General features: G+C 38.2%; 3 protein-coding genes and 1 pseudogene across 4 annotated transcripts; all 4 read right to left on the bottom strand.

Annotated features, from left to right (window-relative positions):
- Positions 1–3562: 3562 nt before the first annotated feature.
- Positions 3563–5986, bottom strand: LOC110771119 (uncharacterized). Its single transcript, XM_021975366.2, has 2 exons — positions 5619–5986; positions 3563–4251 (listed from the first exon to the last, which is right to left on the bottom strand). Exon 2 carries the CDS (start codon positions 4204–4206, stop codon positions 3793–3795), a length of 414 nt encoding a protein of 137 aa, XP_021831058.1. The 5' UTR covers positions 4207–4251; positions 5619–5986; the 3' UTR covers positions 3563–3792.
- Positions 5987–8414: 2428 nt separating this feature from the next.
- Positions 8415–11125, bottom strand: LOC110771115 (pentatricopeptide repeat-containing protein At5g59600 pseudogene; annotated as a pseudogene). The gene is made up of 2 exons (XR_015836556.1): positions 9044–11125; positions 8415–8765 (listed from the first exon to the last, which is right to left on the bottom strand). The product of XR_015836556.1 is annotated as a pentatricopeptide repeat-containing protein At5g59600 pseudogene (transcript).
- Positions 11126–11250: 125 nt separating this feature from the next.
- On the bottom strand, positions 11251–18791 carry LOC110771114 (G-type lectin S-receptor-like serine/threonine-protein kinase LECRK3). Its single transcript, XM_088254932.1, has 2 exons — positions 18630–18791; positions 11251–13691 (listed from the first exon to the last, which is right to left on the bottom strand). The coding sequence occupies exons 1-2, from the start codon at positions 18736–18738 to the stop codon at positions 11404–11406; spliced, it is 2397 nt and encodes a 798-aa protein (XP_088111058.1). The 5' UTR covers positions 18739–18791; the 3' UTR covers positions 11251–11403.
- Positions 18792–20095: 1304 nt separating this feature from the next.
- Positions 20096–22898, bottom strand: LOC110747570 (G-type lectin S-receptor-like serine/threonine-protein kinase LECRK3). Its single transcript, XM_021947721.2, has one exon. It carries the CDS (start codon positions 22702–22704, stop codon positions 20317–20319), a length of 2388 nt encoding a protein of 795 aa, XP_021803413.2. The 5' UTR covers positions 22705–22898; the 3' UTR covers positions 20096–20316.
- Positions 22899–27395: the final 4497 nt, after the last annotated feature.

The following is a 27395-nucleotide window of genomic DNA, read 5'->3' as shown; positions in this document are numbered from 1 at the left end:
ATCACACCTCATCTCTAAGTTGGACTCAATCTTGACCATCCATTTTGAAGCATCAACATAAATTAATAAAATATATTATTTTAATTATCATATTATTTTCGTACCAGATAGGAAAAATTAACTTAAAAGTTAGCCCTAGTAATTTTTAAATTATGAGTCCGTACCTAATTACGGGCATTCTTCTCTATTATATTAGGTTATACTCTAACTCCATGACATATTTGTATCCCGGGACTTGGGAGACTTTTAATTGAGTCAGGTCCAATGAATGGAAATTAAGATTTAAAAATGAAAAAAGAAGTAGCTAAACCCCACGGCCAGCCATACCCACACACACGTACTCTCACAAGGAACCCCAATCCCCCACCTATCATCTCCCCATACCCACTCGTCCTCCTCTTACTGTGACCCCCCACCCCCAAAGTCATCAGACGACTAAGAAGCTGTATTTATGTTTGAATGAAGGCATTTGCATTTTAAACCCACTTAATTAAAACCCATATTGGATCAGTCTACGTTTCTCCATTTTTCTTAACCCAATGGGCTTGGATCAGGTTGGTTTACAAGTCCAGGTCACACTGACCCAACTCACAATTCTTACATTTCGTGAGTCATTCTATAGTTAGGGCCATAAATGTCATATCTCTTAATCATTGAATCAAACTAATCAATTTGATCCAACATTTAAGAGATAGAGCCTCATTCACTATAGAATTCTGACTCATTTCATCACTGGTGATAAATTTTGTATCCTCAAAGTCAAAGCACTTATGAAGGAGCGGGCTGCAATTGGTAAACAGTAAAACTAACTCTTCAAGGGTTCCAGTTTTGAAGGTGATTAAATGGACCTCCAATTGGCAAAAAATATTAAATAAGGGATTGGCTTAAATCATCAAACTAGTGGCTTAATTTTTTTTTTTTCCTGCACAATCTTTTGAGACATTGTGCATTTTATTAGAAAACCTTGATGGAAAATAGTTGAAACAGAGATATGTACCCAGCTTGAATAGGAATCTCAAATCTCACTCCAAAATCTCTTTTACATAGGCTAAAAGTATAAGACTGTCTAAACTATAAACAATTGTCATCAGACATCCGACATTGATTGCAGTCATCAGAAATAGCCATGTACACAGGCTAGCTTCAGAGCCCAGCCTTTTCAGATGGTGGTGGCTGAGGGTAAATTACACAGCAGAAACAACCTATTTTTCTTTTCCTCCTTTCCTGGGTTATAACATTATTCTTTACAAACAGTGCTTCAATTGAATGACAACTGATAAAATGAATCAGGATTATCACTAGAATCGGTACATCATCAGTTCAACATATAAATTTCACTTGTTAAATCGTATGTGTACCCTTGAGTGAAACAGTTACCTGCTCAAGTGCTGAGTAGCTATACAACACTACTTGAAACCAATGTGAGGTTCTATTCGACGTTTTCAAGCCAGTGCAAAACCTTTAACAAGGATTCCGAAAGTAATCCTTTGGTCTCCTAGTAAACAAATCAGGCTCTTATAACATGCATTGCACACCTTAAACTATTTGACATAAAAAATGAAGCATGCATCAATTGTGTGCCTCAGCATATCAGCTTTTAGAGTACAAAAGTCCACAATCATATCAGCCAAAACACCCCAGATCATTTTCACAAGTGCATGGGTTAGGCACCCCTAAGCATCTCAATTCTCATAAATCAAGTTATACTTGGTATTATTGCAACGTTATCGGCTTAGTTACTGATTTGTAAAATTTATATACTATAACGTTTCTACGTTTTGTTAACAAAACTTAAACACCAAGTACAGATCAAATTCCCCTGCTAACAAACAAACATATAATAGACACAGAAAAGTACTACTTTTAAAGCATGGTAGAAATTACCGAAGTTAAACTCCAAGTACTGATTAAGAGTTCCCAGCCAAAAATCTTTAACAGACTGGCCAAGCACAGGTCCAAACACAACCACGAATTATCTAGGCTAAAACAGTCTAAACAACGACCTTGACTTCAGTTGGTTATTCACTCAATCCTTTTCCATCCATTCTTAGTTGTTTATAGTTCTAAAAGTCTTTGGCTTTCAACACCATCAACATACAGACTATGTTCTTCTCAATTCGTTAAAACCGTTTCAAAGAAGATAAAGAGTAAATGTTACAAAATTCTGTCAATAATTTTAGATATCAATATAGAAATTATATGCCATGTATTAATCACCACTCTCTTATCTATAACCTCACCTCAAGGCTCGCAAAGAACAACATACCTCCAAATATATAGGGAAAGATCTGGCCCTAACTAGCCAGTGGAAACTCATAGCTAATCTTCCAATCTAAAAAATCTTGTGCATCTTAGTTTTGTTTATCTTTAATTATTTCTTTTCCATAATACGCTTCTGTTGAAATTTTTAAAAGTGAATATACTTTCCAGTAAAAAACCATTCAACCTCTTAAAGCTTCAGAATACCAATTTTTTTATTTTCTCAATTTTGATTTGTTAAAGGGGCCTCTCATAAATATTCTCCTGTAAAAATTGCTTTCTGACTTAAATAAGAGACTCACAGAACAAGGTAATATACGGCACTAAAATCTCCAACTATCTACACAAATAAAGAAAGTAAAGTTCACTAACTGAACAAACATATTTATATATATGGCATATTTAGAAAGTGTTTGAATTCTTAATTATTTACATAAATGAAGTTTACTTTAAATGAAAATAAACAAGTTTGTTTACATAACTAAGCATAAATCTTTCACAGACTAACTAAGAAGTCAAAGATCCAGTATAAACCTAGAAAAAGTGTGCTTAAGTACCCACACAAAATGTCGTGCATGCATGCATGCAGATACATGTTTGAGGTGTGAAGTCTGGAGACAGACAAAAAGTCATTGATGCAAAGCCCAACTATCGACCAGTGAAGGAAACAAAAGCTTAGCTAAGTATAAAGGATTGTAACATGCCACAAGTTTAAATGTTACTCTGAAATCCAAGTTATATAAGACACCAGAAGTAAATGAATTTCTTTGCAGAAGTAAGCTTAAAATCTTTTACAGACTAGCAAAGAAGGCATAGATCCAGTCTAAATCTAGAAAATGTGTGTCTAACCACGCACACAAGATCGCATGCATGTATGCATGCATGCCCAAGTTCGAGGTGTGAAGTCTGGAGACAGACAAAATGTGATTGATGCAAGCCCAACTTGTAACATGTCACAAGGTTAAATGGTAGTCTGACAATCCAAGAACAAGTTATGTATGACACCAGAAAATAATAATTTAAAACCAAAATAAATAAGGAGAAGATGAACTCTCTTTGAGTAATAGCTTGAAAAAAGTTCTAAAACAGAAGCAAGAATTTTATAATTAGGGGGAAGTGAAAAGGTAATCTGCTCAGAACTGTTACTCGTACAGAGCATAATACAAACCTTTTAGTTAAATTACCTAATATAAATCTAAATGTTATCTCATTAATTGCAAAAAAATACAGATAATACTGTGAAGATAGCAACTGGTTAAAGCCTTAAATACGTTCTGCAAATTATACAGTGCAAAGAAATAAATAGTCAAAATTTAAAATATCATAGCACCATGGAAAACTACATCCATCAGAATGCATTCCAAATTTCACAATTCAAATCAAAAAAGGAATTATGATACGAAATTACCGAAGAAAGAACAATTAACCAGAAAATCATGAAAAAACTAGAGATTTACTAGGTCTCACTTCCTGTCCCGAGATGTTTCTGGCGTTGTGGAAAGGAAGAAACCAGTGCAACAGGTTACCATACTCTCACTTGCATTCAACACCGGCTTCAGCAGCTCGACGAGGCTTGTTTTTCCGCCTGCTCCCATTATGCCGAAATCCATTAGACTTAGTTGAGTCATCGGTGCTTGATCGTGTCCCAATACCATTTTCCTCCTTAACCGAATCTGACTTCTCCTTCACCTGTGAGTACCGCTTCCTCTTCTTACCATTCTCTGCCACAGAGGGGCTTTTGATCTCCTTGCTTGCAATACCAGCCTTTCCATTCTCACTGTCATCTGCCTCTATTTTCTCAGTTTCTTCTTCATCAATCTCATCTTTTAAGGGTTTTTGAGGCCTTCCCCTTCTCTTTTGTGCAGGTATTTTTTCTTCCTCGCCACTTCCAGGATCGTCATGATTGGTGACAGTCAACCTCTTTCCCTTTCCTCTACCTCTACCCATAATCTCAAAACTCCACAGAAGAAAAGTTCATGCAATAAAAGTTTTCTGCTCCAGAAAGAACACATAAAAGATGTCATTTTCATGTATAGGTACTTATAGGTATAATTTAGAATTGACAAAGAAATTCAACCCCACTAATATCCAGTAAAACACAAGGATAATACAACTTAAAAGCAATCCTAAAAGTATAGATGTGGTGTCTTCTCAAAAGATATACGGATCCCATAATTGATTTTATGTAACATACAAACCAACTAAATAGCTAGACAGTGTACATAAGGGCGAACCAATAGCATATCAAATCAATGCTGATTCAAGTAAATATATTAAACAGCTACTAGGCAGCAACCACTTCTTCCCATAACCAATGAACTCCGAAATGTAAAGATAGCTCATAATTTAATTATCACATGAAAAAAAATTTAGGAGTTCACAATTGGAGTCTCTTTCTTCTCTCTCTCCCTCATCAATACAGAAACCCCAGTTTCACCATATTTTATCCCCATTAAAAAGCCAAATCTCCTACCCACGTTTGGGTTCCGTTTTCGGACATATATTTGATAAAGCATCTTATGATGAAACATCATATTAAGCATTCTTTTCATTGTCAAGTGAAAACAAAGAAGATCATCACTCTAGGTCCCATAACCCAATTGTTCTGACTCCAAACGATGGTATTCTCAACTTGATAAAGCTAAAGATAAGTAGCCTCAGTTGGGTAAAGATATAAATTTCCATAAGTCCCCCAACCAAGGAAACCTCTAAGATTCAGATCAGTCTTTTGTTTTTGTACAGCAAGAAAATTAGGCATTATGGTAAGTTACATGTCAAAAACCCCCGTAACAGAGCTTCTGTGATTTCAGCCAAATATTTGAAGTTTGTATCACTCTATATAGGGTCTTATATGCCTGGAGACCGATTTAAAAGATGAACAACTACTACAAAGATTCAGATTTTTCAGCCAACAAAATCGAAATTCTTATGGGTTTACTCACAACAGTGAAAACACATCAAAATTAACCATAACTTAAGAGAACTGGATGGAAAGCCGCATCTCCACAAAGACCCGAACTTTGGAATGAAAGTAAGAAACTTTACTATCTGGAAAATCACAGAACTAGAAATCCCAGAAGAGCAACAGAAGAACAGAAAAAAAAAAAATGTAACTTTCAAAAACCTAAACAAGCAAGATCCATCAGACAGCATGAATACCATGTATAATGAACTTGATAGAACTGAGCTGACCATCAAAATCATTTCTTTTATCTTATGGCCAGCATCAAAATAATTTCAAATAGCTTCAACCTCCAAATCCCAAATCCATCAAAAATAGAAAGTAATAAAACAGACAATGAAACGCTTATTCCAATCAGAAAATGTAAAGAAAGAGAGAAGAGAGATATGACACTGACCTGGTGTGAGAAAACTGTTAGGTGCATCTTCAACAAAAAACCATCACTTGCAATCTATTCAAGTACTCATATGAGACTCAGAAAAGACCAATAACGATATGGGTTTTCCTCAGTCAGTGGATTTGAAGTACAAGCCGTTCAAAAAATGAAGATTTTAATCGCAAAAACTATGATCTGAAAGAGAAATATTGGAAACCCAGATCAAGAAACTTTGAGATTCGAAGAGATTAAGGATTGGCATGTGAGGCACAGCAAGTGTGGCAACCCAAGAAACTGGCCAAACTGAAACACGAAGAGAGAGAGCTGAGAAGGGTGAAGAGATATTTGTTGATTGGCTCCGTAGTCCGCGACTCTGTATACCGTGATGAGTTGTATGTAAATATGTGTTAAGTGTATGTATGCGTAAGAAACTTAAGAAAACAAGGTCATTTTGGTAACTGTGATGAGTTGCTCCTTAAACTTGGGTTCAAAAGTCATATGCTTAACTTAACATCACACACTGTTTTTCCAAACCAAAAATATACACATGTCTTGTATTGTATGTCTGTCAAAGTGTGTGCTTCACAGTTCACGCTGTAAAAAATGTCAACAAAATTGTGCATATTTGATGGCTTTTTGTCTCCACCAGTGTAACCTACTAATTTACCATTTATTTTCTATCAGCAGAGGGGGGAAATAAAAATGAAACATAATCAACCCTTTATTTAGAAGATTATGAACTATTTATGGGATTAAGATTTTTTATTTTTTATTTTCCTTTTCATTTTTTGGCTAGGAAAGCAACGAATTTTTGATTGTTTGAAATGAAATTGTGATAGAATGAGTTGAAAATTAATCAAATATTCCTAAATTACATTGCTTCTCAGATATTAGCTAGCTTCGAGGATTGAGAGGTTTATAATTGTTGAGAAGATTTCAAATAAAAAAGATCAAGTAACCAAAAGATGAATGGTTAAAACATTGGATTTGAAGATGAATATTATTGTGGTTTAGTGAGCTAACATTTTGCTAGTATTTGTTCTTTTGTTTACGTTTTAGTAAGATCATAGAAAGAAAGAGAGGTGGTCTTCTAACCAACCTTATCTACTCAACTAAATTTGCTAAGCCATATCCCTAATTCTATGCCTTGAAGTTCAACTTTGTTTTCAACAGCCACTTTTTTTTTTTCAAAGCCTTTAGACTTCTATGATACGAGGATAGAACTATTTCGTTATTCCTAACAAATAACACTATGACACGTATGATAAATTTCCATATGACATAGCATTATTGGTCGGGACAGCAAAACAGTTCTATTCCGATTGCAACTAAGTATTTCTACAAAGAGTTAGAGCCAAAGAGAAGCCCGTAGAAAAAGGATAACAACGGCTCCCAATAGATAGGGACCATCTTTAAAGAGCACTACTTTACCATTTAAGGTATAGTACCCCCATATACTTCTTTTTGTGAAGCTTCTGTGAACTAAGATGATGACACTGAATTGGCCGACAAAATTGGATCAAAGCTGTGATGTATCTTTCCAAATGACTCAGAATAAAAGCAAATTTATATTCTTATTTGAAATTGCAATAATCTGTATATATGTATTTAATAGATTTTTTTTAAAAAAAATTTTGAATTTTTATTCGTATAAATTTTTGTTGGACATGAACTCTTACTTAGACTATTGCTTTACATATTTTTCATTTTAAAATGAACTAGTTTGTGTTTTGAAACTTTGTCTTAAATAAAGGCCATTTATTCCAAGAAGTGAAGAAGATCATACTTTTCTTGATTCTGAACCGAAATAACTTGTCCTGCATAAAGCCAACCAACAAAAAAGAAAATACCAAAATTGATGGGATATATTAATGGATGACAGCCAGCTGCATCTACGGCAGTCCTTTTAGTTCAATTTTGTCCAAAATCTGGATAAGAACCCACGCTTTACATTAAAATAAAGAAGATGGCAATAATAATCGTCCTTAATTATGTTTTTTCTCTAGTATTTTCTAAAGGGAGTTGAAGTTATATCTGTCTTTTGACTTTCTTGCTTAACCATTTGTTTTCTGCACCATATGGAAAGGGCTCAAGGTAAACTATATGCACAAAGCATGTGTCTTGAAATATACACATTGATTAAAATTACACAAACTCCCACCTTGAATGAAATTGGGGTGCTTCATTCTCAAAAACATGCAAAAGTTTCGAGTTTACTTGATACACGTAATTTGTAATTTAATAATTGCACGTATTTAGAATTTATCCGAGAGGGTCATAGAGGCTTTCCTTCCTTGCTACCCCAAAAATTGGGTACTTCATTGAAAGTTCGTAGTATCACATGCTTCCAAATTCTACACAAAAGGATTGACTTGCTAACAACAAAAATCCATAATATCATGCTTCCCACAAAATTTTGAACATTTGTTGCATGTGTGGGTCTTGGAAGAAAACAAATAAACGCGTGGGCAGATAAAGTGGTCCAAGAGAGAACCCCCTACCCCTCCAGTACACGGACAACAACAACCACAGTATGCAGCAGAGCATGGTTTCTTCCTTCTATTTCAAGCCTGTATGTCTTTCAAGCCATGCAATTATTGGAAGAGTGGGTGATTTTAGGACCTTTTTTGAAGTGTTAGTTATGACCCCTTTGAGTTTTCTTCAAAATATTTTGACTAAATAAATATATGAGGGTTTTCAGAATTCATAGTTAAGCAACCTTTCGTCTTTATTGAACAAAGTCATTCCTAAACACTTTAAGAAGAAATGTAACTCCCAAGCAACATATCTGAAGCAACAGTATAAGTGCAATTTCAGTTTCATGAGAAAGTACAATATTCAGAGACTTCAAAGACATTCTTGGGCCTAGCAATAACAGATAATCTGCTTATGTACAAGTTTACTAATTACTTATGCTACGCTTCCAGAGTGTTTATCTGGATTATATAATCAAATCTTGAGTAATTCTTTTGTCACTTGTCAGAAAATTGGATTAGTTATATGTTGTCCAACTTGTTTTGAAACATTGTGACTTCAACAGTTTGAAGGAAAGAAAGGAAGAATGTAGGGCCACAATGTGAAGTTGCAAACCTGCAACTCGTTCAACCACCAAATCCAATAGTGTTTTCATCTTTAGATTCACCATCATCTTCTCCATTTTGATCTTGTCTGCATACAAGGATGAAAGAGAACACAAGATCATGATGAGTAGATTATGAATCTCTATGTTACCACAGAGAGGATTTTATCCCCATTCTCGAAATCAGAAAACAAAAAGTATTTTTCTGAAGTTTGTTATCAGTGGTCACATATGCAAACTACATGCCACACTCATTTGAAAGCTGGATGGATCAATGATGTCAAATACGAAATTCAATTCAGTTGTACTGGAGATGCTTTTTGTGTAACAAAAAGAAGAGGAAAAAAAAAATCAAAATTTACTGAACTGATTATATCTTAGAAGAGGCAGCCCTTGGATACACACTTTGTTGACTTCTTTTCTACTTCTACTCCGGCAAAGCCATCCCTTTATTGAGCCAACTAAATCCAGGTTTCTTGAGGACCTTCCTCTGCTTCATCACTTTCCTTACTTTCTCAACCTCTTCCCATTCTCCATCAGCAGCATAGATATTTGAAAGTGTCACAAAACCTCCAGGTCTCTTTAACTCCATTTTTAGAATAGCTTCAGCCATCATCTTTGCAAGATCTCTTCTTCCATGGACTTTACACCCGTTGAAAAAGGCGCCAACAATGGATTCAGTGACCTCAACAGGCATTTCACTGACCAATTCGTAAGCTTCTACCATCTTCCCTGACCGGCACAAGAGATCAACAACACAAGCGTAATGTTCTTTACTTGCCTCAACTCCATGACTCCCTTTCATGGACCTGAAAATCTTTAAGCCTTTTTCCACATAACCACTATGGCTGCATGCAGAAAGTACACATGTCAAAGTTACTTCATTTGCCTGCACTCCTCCCTCTTGCATTCTTTCAAAAAGCTCTATGGAGGAATCAACCATACCATACTTGCCATAACATCCAATCAATGCGTTCCATGATGCAACGTGGTTTACAGGAATCCGGTCAAATACACTTCGAGCTTTTTTCACACTGCCACATTTCGAGTACATATCAATAAGAGCACTAGCAACAAAGACATTTATGTCAAATCCTATCCTATAGATCAATCCATGAATTTCTCTCCCTCTTTGAATTGAACCAATCAACCCACAAGCTGGGAGCAACCCTGTGATTGTCACGAGGTTCGGTTTAGTTCCAGACAGCAACATGACACGGAACAGTTTAAATGCTTCACCAGCATGCTGGCTTTGGGAAAAACCAGCAATTATTGCATTCCAAGTAACCAAATCTGGAACCAGTCCTTCTTCAGTCATTCTAGAGAGAAGTGCACATGCTCGCTTTGTATCTCCACACCGAGCAAACCCAGCTATCATTGCATTCCATGTGAAATAATTTGGTTCCAATCCATCCAACTTCATCCTCTCGAACAAAAGAAGGGCTTGATCAGTCTTTGCTACATTAAAATACCCGCATATCATTGATGTCCAAGAAGCAACATCTCTGTCGAGTATTCTGTCAAACACACGGTGAGCATGACATACACTTCCACATTTACAATACATATCTATCAAGGCATTTGCCAAAGAGACATCCTTGGCAAAACCAAGTTTATTTACCACAGCATGAACTTCTTTTCCCTTATTCAAATCCATCAAGCCAACACAGACTTTAAGCATGACTGGAAACGTGAACTTATTGCCAATAACTCCCAATTCTTGCATCAAATAAATGTACCCAATTGCTTCATCATAATGCCCATTAAAGGCAGAGGCCAACACCATCCAATTTAATGCAAAAACATTTGGCTTGGGAATTTTATCAAACACAAGCTTTGCAGAACCCATATCCCCACAACTAGCATACGTCCCAACAAGCTTTGAGCTCAAAGATAACAAGTTCATGTCAACCCGACTTGTTAACAACACTGCATGAACTTGCTTTCCTTGTCTCAGAGCCTTCGCTTTCAGGCATTTTTGCAAGCACAAAGCCAAATGGTCTGGAGACAACTTGAACAACGAAAAAGGTGCCATTTTCATGACTTGAAAATGTACTCCATAAATGGCATGGATGATTCAAACCCATAACTGTTTCATGGCCTCCCTCTGTATATGAAATTTTGAATCTTGAAAATTGACAGCAGGGATGGCCTATCCAGCTCAGGGGTACGGTATAACTTATGGAAAAGCAAGTTTCTGCATTTAAATAAGGGACCGGACCTCATTTTCATTCAACTTCACCTATCAGTCGCAGCAGCACAAGTGCTTGACCTTGGCAGACATGTCTCAACAGGTACTGCTATGTCTTCTCTCTCTCTCATTCTCTTTGGATTTCTTTGTTTTTCTTACCAAATTTACAAATTCCTACGTGGGTCTAGCCTTTTTTTTATCACATTTTTCTGTCGTGTTTCTTAAAGTTACATTCTTTCTTATGTAGAATTTCCCTGACTAAATTTCCAAGTTCCTTCATTTTTTTAAGTCTTGTACAAGGAAGGCTGGCCCTCTGTTTTAGCAGCCAATTAATGTGAGAGCTGGGTATGTAAAACATAAATTGATTAATTGATTTGTGAATATGCAATAATATTTGGTGCATGCTATATATGTCACAGAAAATGGTTACAATGCATTGAATGAACATATATTGGCTAAATAAAATTATTTCTTCTGTTTATAGAGACATAATAAATTTCTGATACCCAGAAAAGTGGAATTATAATTGCAAGCACTCAAAATACGGAACTTATAAAAGAGGAAGGATCAGGTGGAACTGAGACTTCAACAGTTCCTTCAAGCATCTGTGTGACTTTCTTCATTGTAGGTCTGAGTGATGGATCCTCCTGAATGCACCAAACTGCTATCATCACATACTTCTCCATCTTCTTGATGTCATGCATTGCCTCATCATCATTCTCCAACAGCAGATGCAGTTTCTTTTGCTTATAGCAATCATATGCCCAATCAGCGAGTACCATTTGATCTTCGTCCTCTATGTTTTCTTCGTATTTCTTCCTGCAACAAACAATCTCTAATAACATAATTCCATAGCTGTAAACATCCACCTTCATTGTGATTGGCAAGCTTTTGAACCATTCAGGGGCCACATACCCTTTGGTTCCCCTGATTCCAGTGGTAGTTCGAGTCTGGTCCGTTCTCAAAAGCTTTGCTAATCCGAAGTCAGAAATTCTGGCTGTGAAAGAGTCATCTAAAAGAATGTTTTGAGGCTTAATGTCACAATGAATGATTTGCATGCTACACTCCTCATGCAAATACAAGAGCCCTCTTGCAGTACCCAAGGCAATTTGCCTTCTTTGGTACCAGTTAGGCCTTGATTCTCCAAAGAGGAAGCTTGCTAGGGAACCTTTGCTCATCAACTCATACACAAGAATTCGGTGCTGCCCCTCGTTGCAGAATCCTAGCAGTTGGACTAAATTTCTGTGATTTGTTCTTCCAATTGCACTCATTTCGGCTTTGAATTCCAACTCATTTTCTCCAACAATAGTGTCCAATGTTTTGACAGCAACACATTTCCTGTTCTCAAATGCTAAAACTCCTTTAAAAACTGTTGCAAAAGCACCACGACCTAGTTCTTCCTTGAATCCGTTGGTAGCTTCATTTAGCTCCTCATAAGTGAAACATTTCACATTCATGCCTGGCATGACTGAGTAAGGTTGATTCACCCCTGCAATTTTATTATAAATGCGAGAAACAATCAAGTAGGTTGTTAATAGTAAAACCAAGTTCAGAAACCCCGAGCTACTGAGGAGCACTGATCCAACGAGGATCATAGTTGAGTTATCTTTCTTTTTTGCATTTGGACCTTCAGGTATCAAAGGATGGCTGTCTTTCCTTATTTTGATGAGAGCTTTTCCACCAATACTGGGGTTCATCCTCCCATTCGATAAAGGAATTCTCTTCTTCAAACACTCTCCATTGTTGAAAACAGCAACAGCACAAAAACAATCACCTAAGCAACTTTGTCTGCACCAATCCTCTTGTACTGATGTAAATTGCTCATAATCACCACCGTACCACTTTGTGTTTTGCATCTCCTGAAAATAAAAAAGATTTGTCTCTGATGAGGCCTCGTCGCAACTTTGTGAAACGAAGTTCTGTTTGCATCCTTTCAGCTTATCATTTAGATCAATGAAGGAGTAACCATTCGGGCACTGGCAAACTGGTCCTTTATCATTATAACTGCATAAGCTGTTGTACCCACATGCCCCACTGCCTATGTCTCCTCCGACTCTAAAGCAAATATCTGAAGGTTCAGAGGTCAAAGGGGACCAAGCCAGGGGGGTTCCAGTACTTGAGCCATTGCTTTTAGGGTGAACAGAGTGCCTCAAAATTCCATCATACTCCAGAGTAGCTTTCTGGTAGAAATTCTTCATTGAAACTGTGTTGGATGATACCATATTAAGTATGCTTCCGTTCTTGGCAGTAAGGTAAATAGACCCAGACTGGTTGAAGATGACCTGAAAGCCAGTGCCCATAGTCATGGTTGCATAATATGCAAAGTTGGGAGATTCCAGTGGGAATCTTGTTGTGTAAAGCAAGAGATTTCCATCAGATTGTAGTATAAACTGGAATCTTCCTTGTGAGTAGTTCGTTTCTGTATAGCGAGCAAAGAGTTTGCCGTTCTGATTTAGAGTCTGTGTGGGTAGGATTGTATCAGTTGGTACATCAAAACTCTCCCACAAATTGGTTGAGTTTGTGTTGGCCAGCACAAAATTCCCCGTGTCAAGCATGGCGGCATAGGCCACTTCTGTGCCAGCAGAATTAGCACTCCATACCTGTCCGCCTTCCGAGTTGCTAAGCACGAGCATTCCATCACTGGTAAGTTCAACTTTGGATCCTTCTTGCACTAGATCATTCCGATTGGCTGACCAGACTATGGTTCTATCTGGTATTTTGTTGAACCAGATGGCTAGCAGGAAGCCATCTTCTCCAATCTGTCGGAAACCAAAAGCAAACTCACCAGATGGCGATGGCCAGGACAAGTTATCATTAAGTGCAGTGAGGGATTGTTGAAAGTTAAACCAAGCCAAAGGAATCCAACTTTATCCATATTTTGTAAAAGCATGTAAGCATGCTGTCGGCTAGACTTGGCTTAGTTTATTAACTCAATAGGGTATTTTGTTTTACCCTATAGGCATGATGTCGGTTGATGTCCTCTAGGCAACTTTTCTCTTTTGACTAAAAGTTTGTCTCTCAAAGAGACGTTGGTCTCTTGTTTTGTAATGAGAGTGTTGTTGTAAAAACTATTATTATTGAATGTGAACTTATCAGACGGGTTAAGCCTTTCTTCCATATTCTCTCTGAGTTTTCCAGCAAGAGTCTTCTTCCTTCTATTCTCTTCCGTGTCTGTGAGTTTTTACTTGCTTGCTGTGTTATTTGGTTTGCTTGTCTTGAGTTAGCTGCCGTGAGTTTTTAGTTTATTCTACATCTGGTATCAGAGCTGAGGCTCAAGAAGGATGGCAAACAGAAATGACTTTGTGCAGTGCCCTGTTGGTAAATTTGATGGGAAGGGGAACTTCCAATATTGGCGTTCTCAGATGGAGCTTTTCTTCAAAGTGATGGAGTACACAGATGTTGTATTAACTGGATTTGCAGAACCAGGAGATCAAGTAACTCTCACACAGAACCAGAGAGAAGAGTTGATGAAAAATAGGAAGAAAGACAGCAGGGCCTTGATGTACATTTTTGGTGCAATTGATCCAGCAGTCTATGAGAAGATTGCACATGTCTCTACATCTAAGGAGGCATGGGATGTGTTGATCAACAGCTATATTGGAAGAGAGAAGGTGAAGAAGGTACGGTTGCAGACCATGAGAAGACAGTTTGAGCTACTGCATATGGAGAAAAAGGAAACCATCTCTGATTATTTCACACGCACCTTGTCCTTGGCTAACCAAATGAAAGCCAATGGTGAGGATATGAAAGAGCTCCAGATTGTGGAGAAAATACTTCGAACCTTGACAGACAGGTTTGAAGGCAAAGTTACAGCTATTGAGGAGACACGTGACCTTAGTACTTTGACAGTTGATGAGTTGCAAGGTTCACTGCAAGCTTATGAGCAAAGATTAAATGAGAAGTCAGAGATTGGGATTGAAGAAGCATTGAAGGCCCAAGTGAACGTGAAAAAGGAAAAGAATGACTCTAAGAATGAGGAGTCCTGCAATGAAGCAAGATCAAATGGCAAGAATCATAACTCAAATTACAGAAGGGGTCAGAATAGATTTGAAAACAGAAGAGGAAGAGGCAGAGGAAGAGGAAGAAGCAACAATTGGAGCCAAGCCCGTGATAGCAACAGCTGGAGTCAAGCTCGTGATAAATCTAATGTTCAGTGTTTTAACTGCCAGAAATATGGCCACTACAAAAATGAATGCAATTCTCAGAGGTTTGAAAATAAGGGGCATCATGCTAAGTTTGCAGAAAATGATAAAGGCAATGAAGAAACTTTGTTGCTGGCTTTTAATGCTGTAAATGATGATGAGAAAAACAAGTGGCTGTTGGATACTGGATGCAGTAATCATATGTGTGGGCATAAGGATTTGTTCAGTGATTTGAATGAGTCTGTGCAGTCTGTGATCACATTTGGTGATCAAACAAAGATTCCAGCCAAAGGAAAAGGGAGAATCTCTATCAGGCTAAAGGATGGCTCGTCCAATTCCATATCAGATGTTTACTATGTTCCTGGTTTGCGGCACAATTTGTTGAGTTTGGGACAGTTGTCAGAGAAAGGATATGACATCCAAATTGTCAATGGAGTTTGCACCATCCATGCTGCCAATCATAGACTAATAGCAAAGGTAAAAATGACACCAAACCGGCTGTTTCCATTGTATCTCAGTTACTGTGAATTACCTTGTTTCAGCTCAATGATGGTTGATGATAACTGGCTATGGCACATGCGATATGGACATTTAAATTTTAACTGTTTAAATCTCCTTGCTCAGAAAAATTTGGTATTTGGCTTGCCTCATATTTCTGTGCCTACTGATTTATGTGAGACCTGTGTTCTTGGTAAAAAGCATAGAGATAGTTTTCCTAAAGGACAAGCCTTTAGAGCTCAAAGGCCTCTTGAAGTGATACACTCTGATCTCTGTAGTGTTGAGACAACCTCACACGGTGGTGGAAAATATTTCATTACATTTATTGATGATTTCAGCAGGAAGACTTGGGTGTATATCTTAAAGAACAAATCTGATGCTTGTGACACTTTCAAGAAGTTCAAGGCCTATGTTGAGAAACAAAGTGGTGAAATGATAAAAGTACTGAGAACTGACAGAGGCCAAGAATACATAGTCTGTGATGAGTTTTTAGAGAAGAATGGGATAAAACATCAATTGACAGCCAGGTATACACCTCAGCAAAATGGTGTGGCTGAGAGAAAAAACAGAACAATTATGGATATGGTGAGATGTATGCTGAAATTGAAGAATCTGCCTAAGTATTTTTGGGCAGAAGCTGTTGCTTGTGCTGTGTATATTTTGAATAGGGCTCCTAGCAGAAGTGTGAATGGAAGAACTCCTTATGAAGTTTGGAGTGGCAGGAAGCCAAATATTCAGCATCTTCGTGTGTTTGGTTGCATTGCTTATTCCCATGTCCCAGATCATATTAGAAAGAAACTTGATGAGAAGGCAGAAAAGTGTATTTTTATTGGCTACAGCACAGTCACAAAAGGCTACAAGCTTTATAATCCAAAGACAGAGAAGGTTATAATCAGCAGGGATGTCACTTTTGATGAGCAAGGAACTTGGGATTGGTCCTTGAATGAAAGCAGACCTGCAACATTTTTTCCAGCAGCTGATAATTATCATTTTGGAGATGATCAACAAGTAAATGAACCAGAAATTCAACAGGAAGTTGAGCCAAGAAGGTCAACACGTGAGCATCGATTGCCATCTCGCTTCCAAGATTATCAAATGACAGGAAATGTTGCCTCAGATGAAGAAATTGTGAATTTTGCCTTGTATGCAGATTGTGATCCTCTATCATTTGAGGAGGCATGTGAACATGAGCACTGGATTAAAGCAATGGGTGAAGAGATTCATGCAATTGAAAAGAATGACACTTGGGAGCTTACTTCTCTTCCTGAAGGAAAGACACCTATTGGAGTTAAATGGGTATACAAGACAAAGTACAAGCAGAATGGAGATGTGGATCGTTTCAAGGCAAGGTTAGTAGCTAAAGGCTACAAGCAAAAACCAGGAATTGATTATTTTGAGGTTTTTGCTCCTGTTGCTAGGCTTGATACTGTTAGAATTGTTATTTCTCTTGCTGCCCATAATGCTTGGAAGATATTCCAAATGGATGTAAAATCTGCATTTTTGAATGGAACCTTGGAAGAAGAGGTTTATCTTGAGCAACCAGCAGGTTATGTAAAACAAGGGCAAGCTGACATGGTGTGTAAGCTGAAAAAGGCTTTGTATGGCCTTAAACAAGCTCCAAGAGCATGGTACACCAGAATTGATTCTTACTTCATGGAGCATAAGTTTCAAAGGTGTCCATATGAACATACTTTGTATGTAAAAAATAATCAGCAAGGGGATGTTGTTATTGTCTGTCTGTATGTGGATGATTTGATAATTACAGGAAATAATATGAGATTGATTGCAGAATTCAGGGAGGCTTTAGCATCTCAATTTGAGATGACTGATATGGGATTGATGTGTTATTTTCTTGGTATTGAGGTGAAACAAACTGAACAAGGGACTTTTATTTCTCAAAAGAAATATGCTGGTGACATCCTCAAACGTTTTAGAATGGAGTCATGCAAGCCAATTTCAACTCCAGTTCAAGAAAGATTGAAGCTACAGAGAGATGGAGCTGGAAATTTGGTTAATCCAACATTTTTCAAACAGTTGGTTGGTAGCTTGCGTTATTTGACTGCTACTAGGCCAGATATCACATTTGGTGTTGGGTTAATTAGTAGATTTATGGAAACTCCAAGACAGTTACATATGCAGGCAGCAAAAAGAATTCTGAGATATGTCAAAGGAACTCAAAGTGATGGTATTTTCTATTCAGCTAATTGTCCTGTGAAGCTTGAAGGATACACGGACAGTGATTGGGCTGGTGATGTTGAAACAGCAAAAAGTACTTCAGGCTATGCATTTCATATTGGTTCTGGAATGATTTCTTGGTCATCAAAGAAGCAGCAAGTTGTGGCCCTTTCATCTACTGAAGCAGAGTATATTGCAGCCACAAATTCTGCTACACAAGCAGTATGGTTGCGCCAATTACTTGGTGATCTTCATCATGAACAGAAGAGCCCCACAACAATTTATTGTGACAATAATTCAGCGATTGCATTGGCAAGGAATCCTGTTTTTCATGGGAGGACTAAACATATACCTGTGAAGTTCCACTACATTCGTGATTTGGTAAATGACAAGGTGGTTGAAGTCCAATATTGTCCAACTGGAGAACAGATTGCAGATATATTTACAAAGGGTCTCAGGATGGATGCGTTCATGAAGCTGAAGAAGATGATGGGAATGCAGAGTTATGATGAGCTTGGTTTAAGGGAGGCTGTTGAAAGTTAAACCAAGCCAAAGGAATCCAACTTTATCCATATTTTGTAAAAGCATGTAAGCATGCTGTCGGCTAGACTTGGCTTAGTTTATTAACTCAATAGGGTATTTTGTTTTACCCTATAGGCATGATGTCGGTTGATGTCCTCTAGGCAACTTTTCTCTTTTGACTAAAAGTTTGTCTCTCAAAGAGACGTTGGTCTCTTGTTTTGTAATGAGAGTGTTGTTGTAAAAACTATTATTATTGAATGTGAACTTATCAGACGGGTTAAGCCTTTCTTCCATATTCTCTCTGAGTTTTCCAGCAAGAGTCTTCTTCCTTCTATTCTCTTCCGTGTCTGTGAGTTTTTACTTGCTTGCTGTGTTATTTGGTTTGCTTGTCTTGAGTTAGCTGCCGTGAGTTTTTAGTTTATTCTACAGGGATGAACCTAAAGATATGTTTCTGGATGTTTGAGCAGGGGAGGTACATGGAAGCAATATAATAAGGAAGAAGCAGAAAAGACATAGCAATGCAGAAGCCATCATAAGATTACTTAATTACTTCACTGCTATCAAATTTATCAAACTGGACTGAGATCTTAAATAAAAAATACTAGATGAATGTTCTAATGACTTTAAAACATATTATTCAAGTCACAACCACACAATTTCCAGCGATTATTAGGGCAATAATGTCTGTCAGTTTGCGTATGTTTCGGGCACAAGTTACAGGACCTGAGTCTAAATGCACCAATGTAAGGTTTGAAATCATGCATTCTGCTACTTTTCAAGTCACAAGTAATGAGCTCGTCTTCACCAATGACTAAGTAAAAGTTCCATGGTAGAATTACAGTTGGTGCTTTAAATTTGCCTTTTCGGGTTATGGGTGCAATCACTTGGAAGCTGCCTTCTTTGAATCCTTCAAACACATACCTCTCAATCCTGCTTTATGTCTAGGAGTGAGATGTATTAAGTGTATAGTGAGATGCTTCTTTCCTGTCCTCCCTGGCCTAAAAGAAGCATTTTTTTTTCTAACCCCCTCATTGGGTTGCAGCCAATTTTCAACATTCAAAATTGAATGTGATCCTAGAGGGAAAAAGATGTTATTTTCATCATTTGTGCTCCATGAATGGCCATAGATCATTCAATCAAACCCATGAATTTTTTATGACCTCTCCTTATAGGAATTTTGAAAATGATACAGTATGAAGATGTGAAAAGAAAGAGTGATTGGCTCCGAGGGTGCTATATTCAGCTCAAGGGTACAAATTTAATCATGGAAAATCAATTAGAAGTGTGAGTGGCAAACAAGGTGGCAATGACCTGATGAAAAAAAAAAAAAAAAAAAGACTTTTTGGGCTTCCCTTTCGTGCAATGTGGGATCAATGTTTGCGTGGCCACGCTGATTTTCAATATGGAGATTTAAGTTTGGTGGAATTGGAAAGCATTTGGGCTGACTTTTAACTCCATAAAACTTTATTCAATCTTAGACTTTTCAAAGTCATGTACTTTTTATACAATTAGAAATCCAGCCTTTCCTATATTATATATGTTTGCAAGTCTTTTTCAATCTTGATATGCAGGGTAATCACTTGGAAGCTGCCTTCTTTGAATCCTTCAAACACATTCCTCTCAATCCTGCTTTATCTTTATGAGTGAGGTTTATTAAGTGTATATGAGATCAATTACCCTAATCTTTGAGTCTGCTCTGATTTCACTATCTTTATATTGTATATGCATAATTTTTCAAGTTCAAATAAACATATACGCCATAAAAAATTCATCGCAGTTTATATGTGGAGTACATGATCAAATACTGAAAATACCATCTTTTATTTATGTAACAGAAAATAAAAAATGAAAACCATTTTTTCATGCAATGTTGTTAACAAGTGGGGTTGACATGATATCTTTTACTGTCAAACGGAGATTTTGTGAAGCCAGTTTGCAGCACATTGGCCTTTTATTTATGCTCAAAGTTTTACATTGACAAGAAAGCAAGTTTTGAGTAGCTTAATGAAACCTTATTCACTAGGATGACAAGGAAAGTGATGAAAAAAGTAGAACAGAGACAAACGAAACGAAATGATACAACAACAATTATATATATTTATAGTATTGAATTTATGAAGGAGGAGGTGGAGCTGAGACTTCAACAGTTCCTTCAAGCATCAGCGTGACTTTCTTCATGGTGGGTCTGAGTGCTGGATCCTCCTGAATGCACCATATTGCAATCATCACATACTTCTCCATCTCGTTGATGTCATTGATTTCCTCATCATCATTCTCGAAGAGCCGGTGCAGCTTCTTTTGCGTATAGCAATCATATGCCCAATCAGCTAGTATCATTTCATCTTCATTGTCTGCCACTGCTTCAAAATGCTTCCTGCAGAAAATAATCTCTAACAACAAAATGCCATAGCTGTAAACATCAACCTTGACTGTGATAGGTAAGCTTCTGAACCATTCAGGGGCCACATACCCTCTGGTTCCCCTGATAGCAGTCATGCTTCGAGTCTGGTCCAATCTGAACAGCTTCGCTAATCCGAAGTCAGAAATTCTTGCTGTGAAATAGTCATCAAGAAGAATGTTTTGAGGCTTGATGTCACAATGAACAATTTGGCTGCTGCACTCCTCATGCAAATACAAAAGCCCTCTTGCAATTCCCAAGGCAATTTGCCTTCTCTTGTACCAGTTTGGCATTGATTCTCTAAAGAGGAAGCTTGCTAGAGAGCCGTTGCTCATAAACTCATATACAAGAATTCGGTGCTCCCACTCGTTACAAAATCCAAGTAGCTGGACTAAATTTCGGTGATTTGTTCTGCCGATAGCACTCACTTCAGCTTTGAATTCCAAATCATTTTCTCTGACCTTAGCGTCTAAACGTTTGACAGCAACACACCTTCCAGTATCAGACGCTAAAACTCCTTTAAAAACTGTTGCAGAAGCACCACGTCCTAGTTCTTCCTTGAATTCGTTCGTTGCTTTTTTTAGCTCCTCATAAGTGAAATCCTTCAAATTCATGCCTGACATGACTGAACGAGGTTGAATGACCTTTGCTTTTCTAGAATAGAAGCGAGAAACAACCAAATAGGTTATTAATGGTAAGAGGATGTTCAAGACCCCGAAGCTACTCAGGAGCACTGATCCAACAAGTATCAGAGTTGAATTATCTTTCTTTTTTGTGATTGCACTGCCACCGCGCCAAAAAGTAGAGTTGTCTTTCCCATATTTGATCAGAGCTTTTGCATCAAGACCAGGGTGAGTCACCCCATTCGAAAAAGGGAGTCTCTTCTTGAAACAGTCTCCGGTGGGGTGGAAAATTGCAGCAGCACAAAAACAATCATCTAGGCAATTCTGTCTGCACCATTTCTCAGTTACGGACATAAAATGCTCATAATCTGCAAGAGGAAAATTTGTGTGTTCCATGCCTTGAATATCAAAAAGATGCTCTGGTGAGGCCTGGTCACAACTTTGTGGAACAAATTTTGGTTTACATCCTTGGCGAACATCATTTGGATCAATAAAGGTGTAACCAGGAGGGCACTCGCAAATTGGTCCTTCATCTCCAAGCCTACATAAGCTGTTGATTCCACATGCACCATGGCCCATTTTTTCCATCATTGACGAGCAGATATTTGGAGGTATGAAAGCTGGAGTAGACCAAGCCATGGGCCGACGTTCAGCAATTGATGAGCTAGCATTTTTAGGATAAACATAGTGCCTCAAAACTCCATCATAATCTAAAGTTGCTCTCTGGTAGTAATTTTGTATTGAAACTGCATGTGGTGATATGGTATTGAGTACGCTTCCATTCCTGGATGCAAGATAAATGAAGCCAGACTGGTTGAAGATAACCTGAAATCCAATATCTGTAGTTTGGGTTGACCAATAATCAAAATTGGGAAATGGTTGTGGGAAATGTGTAGTGTAAAGCACGAGATTTCCATCAGATTGTAGTGTAAACAGGAATCTTCCACTTGTGTAATTTGTAGCCGTGTAGCGAGCATAGAGGTTGCTGTTTAGATTTAGAGTCTGTGTTGGCAGGATTGTATCAGTTGGTTGATCAAAACTCTCCCACAAATTGGTTGAGTTTGTGTTGGCCAGCACAAAATTCCCCGTGTCAAGCATGGCGGCATAGGCCACTTCTGTGCGAGCAGAATCATTAGCACTCCATACCTGTTGGTCTTCTGCGTCGCTAAGCATGAGCCTGCCATCACTGGTAAGTTCAACTTTGGATCCTTCTTGCACTAGATCATTCCGATTGGCTGACCAGACTATGGTTCTATCTGGTATTTTGTTGAACCAGATGGCCAGTAAAAACCCATCTTTTCCAATCTGTTGAAAACCAAAAGCAAATTCACCAGATGGTGATGACCACGATGAGTTATCGTCATTTCGTGCAGTGAGGGATGAGCCTAAAGATATGTTTCTGGATGTTTGAGCTATGGTGGAATATGGGAGAATCATAAAAAGGAAGAAGCAGAGAAGATCGAGCACGGAAAAAACCATGGTAAGACGAGCGTTTTGCTACAGCCTGCTAGGAATGAGATGCTTCTTTCCTGTTGTTGTGAAATTATTGCAAGCGCACAATTCGCACAAGTAATATAGAAATAAGTAGAGTATCGTTCCCACGAAGACTGTAATTTCCTATTAATTACCAATTATGATTAATTCAAAAGTTTATCTGAACAATTGATTAAGAAGATTGATTGATTTAAGTAACCTAAAACAATTATGAAAAATAGCAATTTAATTAATGATAGAAAATTAAGATGATGAGACACTAGAGCATCCGATTTCACCATAACCAATTCCACTTAATTCTTATAGCCAATTAACCCTAATTACTATCCATATTGACAGTTGGTTTCTCCTAATTCATTCGATATCCCCTCTCGGGCTCAACCAAAAGTATTCTTAATTAACAACCCATTCTCTCTCGAGCAACGGATTTAGGAAATCAAGAACCCATTAAGTTCTATGAGAACCTGCAAGAAAACTGCATGAGTCATGTTAGTCCCTCTCGGGCACTCATTCAAGACATGGTATTTGTTACAAGAAGCAAACACCAAACATCTCCTCTCGGTCTCCGCTTGGATCATCAAATCAATTAAATATTGGCCAGATATTCAAAGCATTAAGAACAGTAACAAATACTCAACATGGAATAGTAATAAGAAATTAATATAACTATAAAAATTAAGTATTCATGGTTAGGCTACATCGTAGCCCTAGCAAGGATAATTAGTTCATGACAAAAGAAAAGATAAACAAGAGAATTGTTGTCATAAAACCGATTTGGCAGATGGACTTGATCTTCCGAGTCTCCACAGGAACACCTTCGAAAGCTCCTCAAGTAGTGCAGCAGCAAATCCTTGGCTCTCTCTGATGTTTCTTTGGGTGTATGAAAGTTGGTGGAAAAGTATGGTATATGGGAGGATCGTCTGAAGAGATCCTTAGGGTGATCTTATATAGTGTAAAACAACTAAACCCTACTCTTAAAAGGTCTGGAAAAACTCTCCTAAAGCAAAACACAATCCCAAACAATTAAGGAAACAAATTAGGAAAGAATCCTTCTTTGACTTGGAAACACGTCAGCCAACTTGCACGTACACTTTGGGGTCATTCCACTTCCTAGAAAATTCTGGAAAAATATGAGAAACGTAGCTTTATGTCTAAGCTTTCCAGGCATATATTACACGCCACTAGGAAAAATCGGAAAGGTCTTCAAATCTTCAATCTTCCACAGCAGTGCAGTTTTGACGGAATTTCAACTTAGGCTGTCTTGACTTGCAAGTCTGGAGCATTTGGCTTGGTAGAAAATTATGAAACTTTGATACAATGATCTTCAATGTCTTAGCTTTCTTCTCCAATTGGCCTTGCGCTAAAATTCATTTGAAAAGTCGATTTTCAGTCGAAATCCTTCCAAGAGTGCAGAATAGCTGAAAATAAGGAAAGTAAGGTAATAATGCTATTTTAAATTAACTTTCCCTACAAAAACCAAATAAAAGAGATATAAAAATATAGTAAATAATGCACTTATCACCTGTCCTCCCTGGCCTTAAAGAAGCATTCTTTTTCTAACCCCCTCATTGGGTTGCAGCCATTTTTCAACATTCAATGTGGTCCTAGAAGGGAAAGTAGTGGTCAAGACATTATGTGAACCATACTTGTTATTAACAGCAATGCATGAACTTGAACAAAGGAAAAAGTGCTAAAATATGAATACGGGGTTTTCAATATGTTCAGATATATTATTCTTCTCCATAATGAGGTATATATATGAGTTTACAGAGTGCTTTACAAGGAATGAGATTCAATCAGGAATTAGGAAAGTATCTCCTAATTATACACAGATTTGTCAACTAAATGGAATGAGAAAGTAAATCCCTTAATTAATCAAGGAAATAAATCTCCTTGATTAATTAGGAGACTCACGTCAACACTCCTCCTCAAGTTGGTGCATATACGTCACCAATGCCCAACTTGATGAGTGAGTCATAAAACACTCTGCTACAAACAGCTTTGGTTAAGATATCAGCTAATTGATCTTCTGATTTTACGAATGGTAGGCGGATGATCTTCTTCTCAATTTTTTCTTTGATAAAATGTCTATCCACCTCAACATGTTTGGTTCGATCATGTTGAACTGGATTATGGGCAATATCAATAGCTGACTTGTTGTCACAATGCAACTCCATTGGCTTTTCTGGCTTGAAACCCAATTCTGTCAAGAGTCTTCTGATCCATAGCAATTCACAAACTCCATGAGCCATTCCTCGATACTCTGCTTCTGCACTAGACCGAGAAACCACATTTTGTTTTTTACTCCGCCAAGTGACTAGATTACCTCCCACGAAGGTGAAGTAGCCTGAAGTAGAGCGTCTGTCAGTAATGGATCCAGCCCAATCAGCATCTGTATATCCCACAACTTCAAGATCTCTATTCTTTGAGAACATTAATCCTTTTCCAGGGGCTAACTTTAAATACCTTAAGATTCGATCGACTGCATTCCTATGAGACACACTGGGTGAATGCATAAACTGGCTAACCACACTCACAGCATATGCAATATCTGGTCTTGTGTGGCCTAAATATATTAACCTTCCAACAAGGCGTTGGTACTGTTCCTTATTGGTTGGTTCTTGATCCATACCTTCACACAATTTGTGATTCATCTCGATTGGTGTGTCAGCAGGCTTACATCCAAGCAATCCTGTTTCAGCAAGTAGATCCAATACATACTTCCTCTGTGACAGAAATATACCATTTGCGGACCTTGCTACTTCAATTCCAAGAAAGTACTTCAGATCACCTAAATCCTTCATCTCAAATTCCTGAGACAAATACTTCTGCAGTTTCAATTGCTCTCCTGTGTCGTTTCCAGTCACAACTATGTCATCCACATAAACAATCAGTGCGGTAAGCTTCTTTCCATCACGCTTCAAGAACAAAGTGTGATCCGAATTACTCTGTGTATATCCAAAAAACTTCATGGATTTAGTGAATCTACCAAACCATGCTCTGGGAGATTGCTTTAATCCATACAATGACTTTTTGAGCTTGCAAACTTGATTCCCCTTGTCACGAGTGAAGTTACATCCTGGTGGTAAATCCATATATACTTCTTCTTCCAGGTCTCCATGTAAGAATGCATTCTTTACATCAAACTGATGTAATGGCCAATCGAGATTTGCTGCTAGAGACAGGAGGACTCTGATAGTTTTGATCTTGGCTACTGGGGCAAAGGTTTCTTGGTAGTCTATCCCATATCTCTGTGTGTATCCCTTTGCCACCAATCTAGCTTTATATCTTTCAATAGATCCATCTGCCTTGAGTTTCACAGTATAGATCCACCTGCATCCCACTGTCTTCTTTCCATGAGGTAATGGCACGAGTTCCCATGTGCCATTCTTCTGGAGAGCTCTCATTTCTTCATTCATGGCTTCTTTCCATTTTGGGTCTTCTAGTGCTTCAGTTACACTGTTGGGAACAGGTATGTCGGCTAACTGCTTCACAAAGTGTACCCGTGACTCAGATAATCTGGTGAGGGATACATAATTGTTGATGGGATATTTCCCCTTCGCATGAAGATCTGCTTCGTAGTGAACTGGGGGTTTACCACGATTCTTCCTTTTCGGAATCTGATATGTAGGCTCTGCGCCTTCTGAAATGCAATCAGTTATTTCATTAATGTTATCAGTTTCAGGTAGAGAAGTTACCTGAATGACATCCTCAGCAGATGTTTGGTGTGGTACTGGAGTTGAAGAATTCTCCGGAGCAGGCACAAACTCTTCAATTCTCCCCTCCTGAGTGTGATGGCTGGGATTGGACTGAAGCGGAACAATTTCAGAAAAAACTGGGGGGAGTGACCGGTCGTGAGGGTCAGGCGACCGGTCGCTTTCAGGCAGAGTCGTGGACGTGCGTTGCAACGTGCGTGGCGACCGGTCGTGAGAGGCATGCGACCGGTCACTTTCAGGCAGAGTCGTTTGCGACATGTCGTTTGCATCTGGCGACCGGTCGTTTTCGTCGGGCGACCGGTCGCTAGAGGTCTGCGACCGGTCGTTCTGAGTCTGGAACGAATCTGGAAAAACTGCTGAAGTAAAAAATTCAGAAATTGGAGAATGATCCTCCTGTGCATCCGAAAAATAGCTCTCTTGTTCCCGGAATGCAACATCCATAGAAGTATACACTTTCCGACTTGGAGGATGATAACACCGGTAACCTTTCTAATGAGGTGCATACCCAATGAATACACAGTTGTCGGCACGGGGATCTAATTTGCTGCGTTGGTGATCATGTAAGTGGACAAAGACCACACAACCAAATATGCGGGGTTCCAGGTTTTGGGTGGGAGGTATTTGGCTATGGTGTTGGAGTGTTTGAAGGGGGGTTCGAAAGTGGAGGATACTAGAGGGAATTCGATTGATAAGATAAGCCGTAGAGAGTACGGCTTCGCCCCAAAAAGACCGAGGCATATTTGCACCAAAGAGGGATGCACGAACGACTTCCAGTAAGTGTCTATTCTTTCGTTCAGCCACACCATTCTGTTGAGGAGTGGAAGGGCATGAGCGTTGATGGATGATACCGTGAGCTTGGAAGAACTCATTAAGATCATGGTTAAGAAATTCCCCACCATTGTCAGACCGAAGAACCTGAATTAGAGTATGAAATTGTGTCTCCACCATGTGATAAAACTG

The sequence above is a fragment of the Prunus avium genome, chromosome 6, assembly GCF_965620075.1.
Source record: "Prunus avium chromosome 6, drPruAviu1.hap1.1, whole genome shotgun sequence".
NCBI lineage: Eukaryota > Viridiplantae > Streptophyta > Magnoliopsida > Rosales > Rosaceae > Prunus > Prunus avium.
Note: the sequence above shows the minus strand (reverse complement) of the source record. Positions and strands in the feature narration are given on the sequence as shown.

What these genes read in the sequence shown, in the direction of transcription:
- LOC110771119 (XM_021975366.2), bottom strand. Translation starts at nt 4,206, where the DNA reads ATGGGTAGAGGTAGAGGAAAGGGAAAGAGGTTGACTGTCACCAATCAT.
- LOC110771114 (XM_088254932.1), bottom strand. Translation starts at nt 18,738, where the DNA reads ATGATGGCTTCTGCATTGCTATGTCTTTTCTGCTTCTTCCTTATTATA. An exon ending in ATCTTTAGGTTCATCCCTGT is followed by an intron (nt 13,692 to 18,629) that starts AGAATAAACTAA and finishes AACAATCCCTCA; the next exon opens with CTGCACTTAATGATAACTTG.
- LOC110747570 (XM_021947721.2), bottom strand. Translation starts at nt 22,704, where the DNA reads ATGGTTTTTTCCGTGCTCGATCTTCTCTGCTTCTTCCTTTTTATGATT.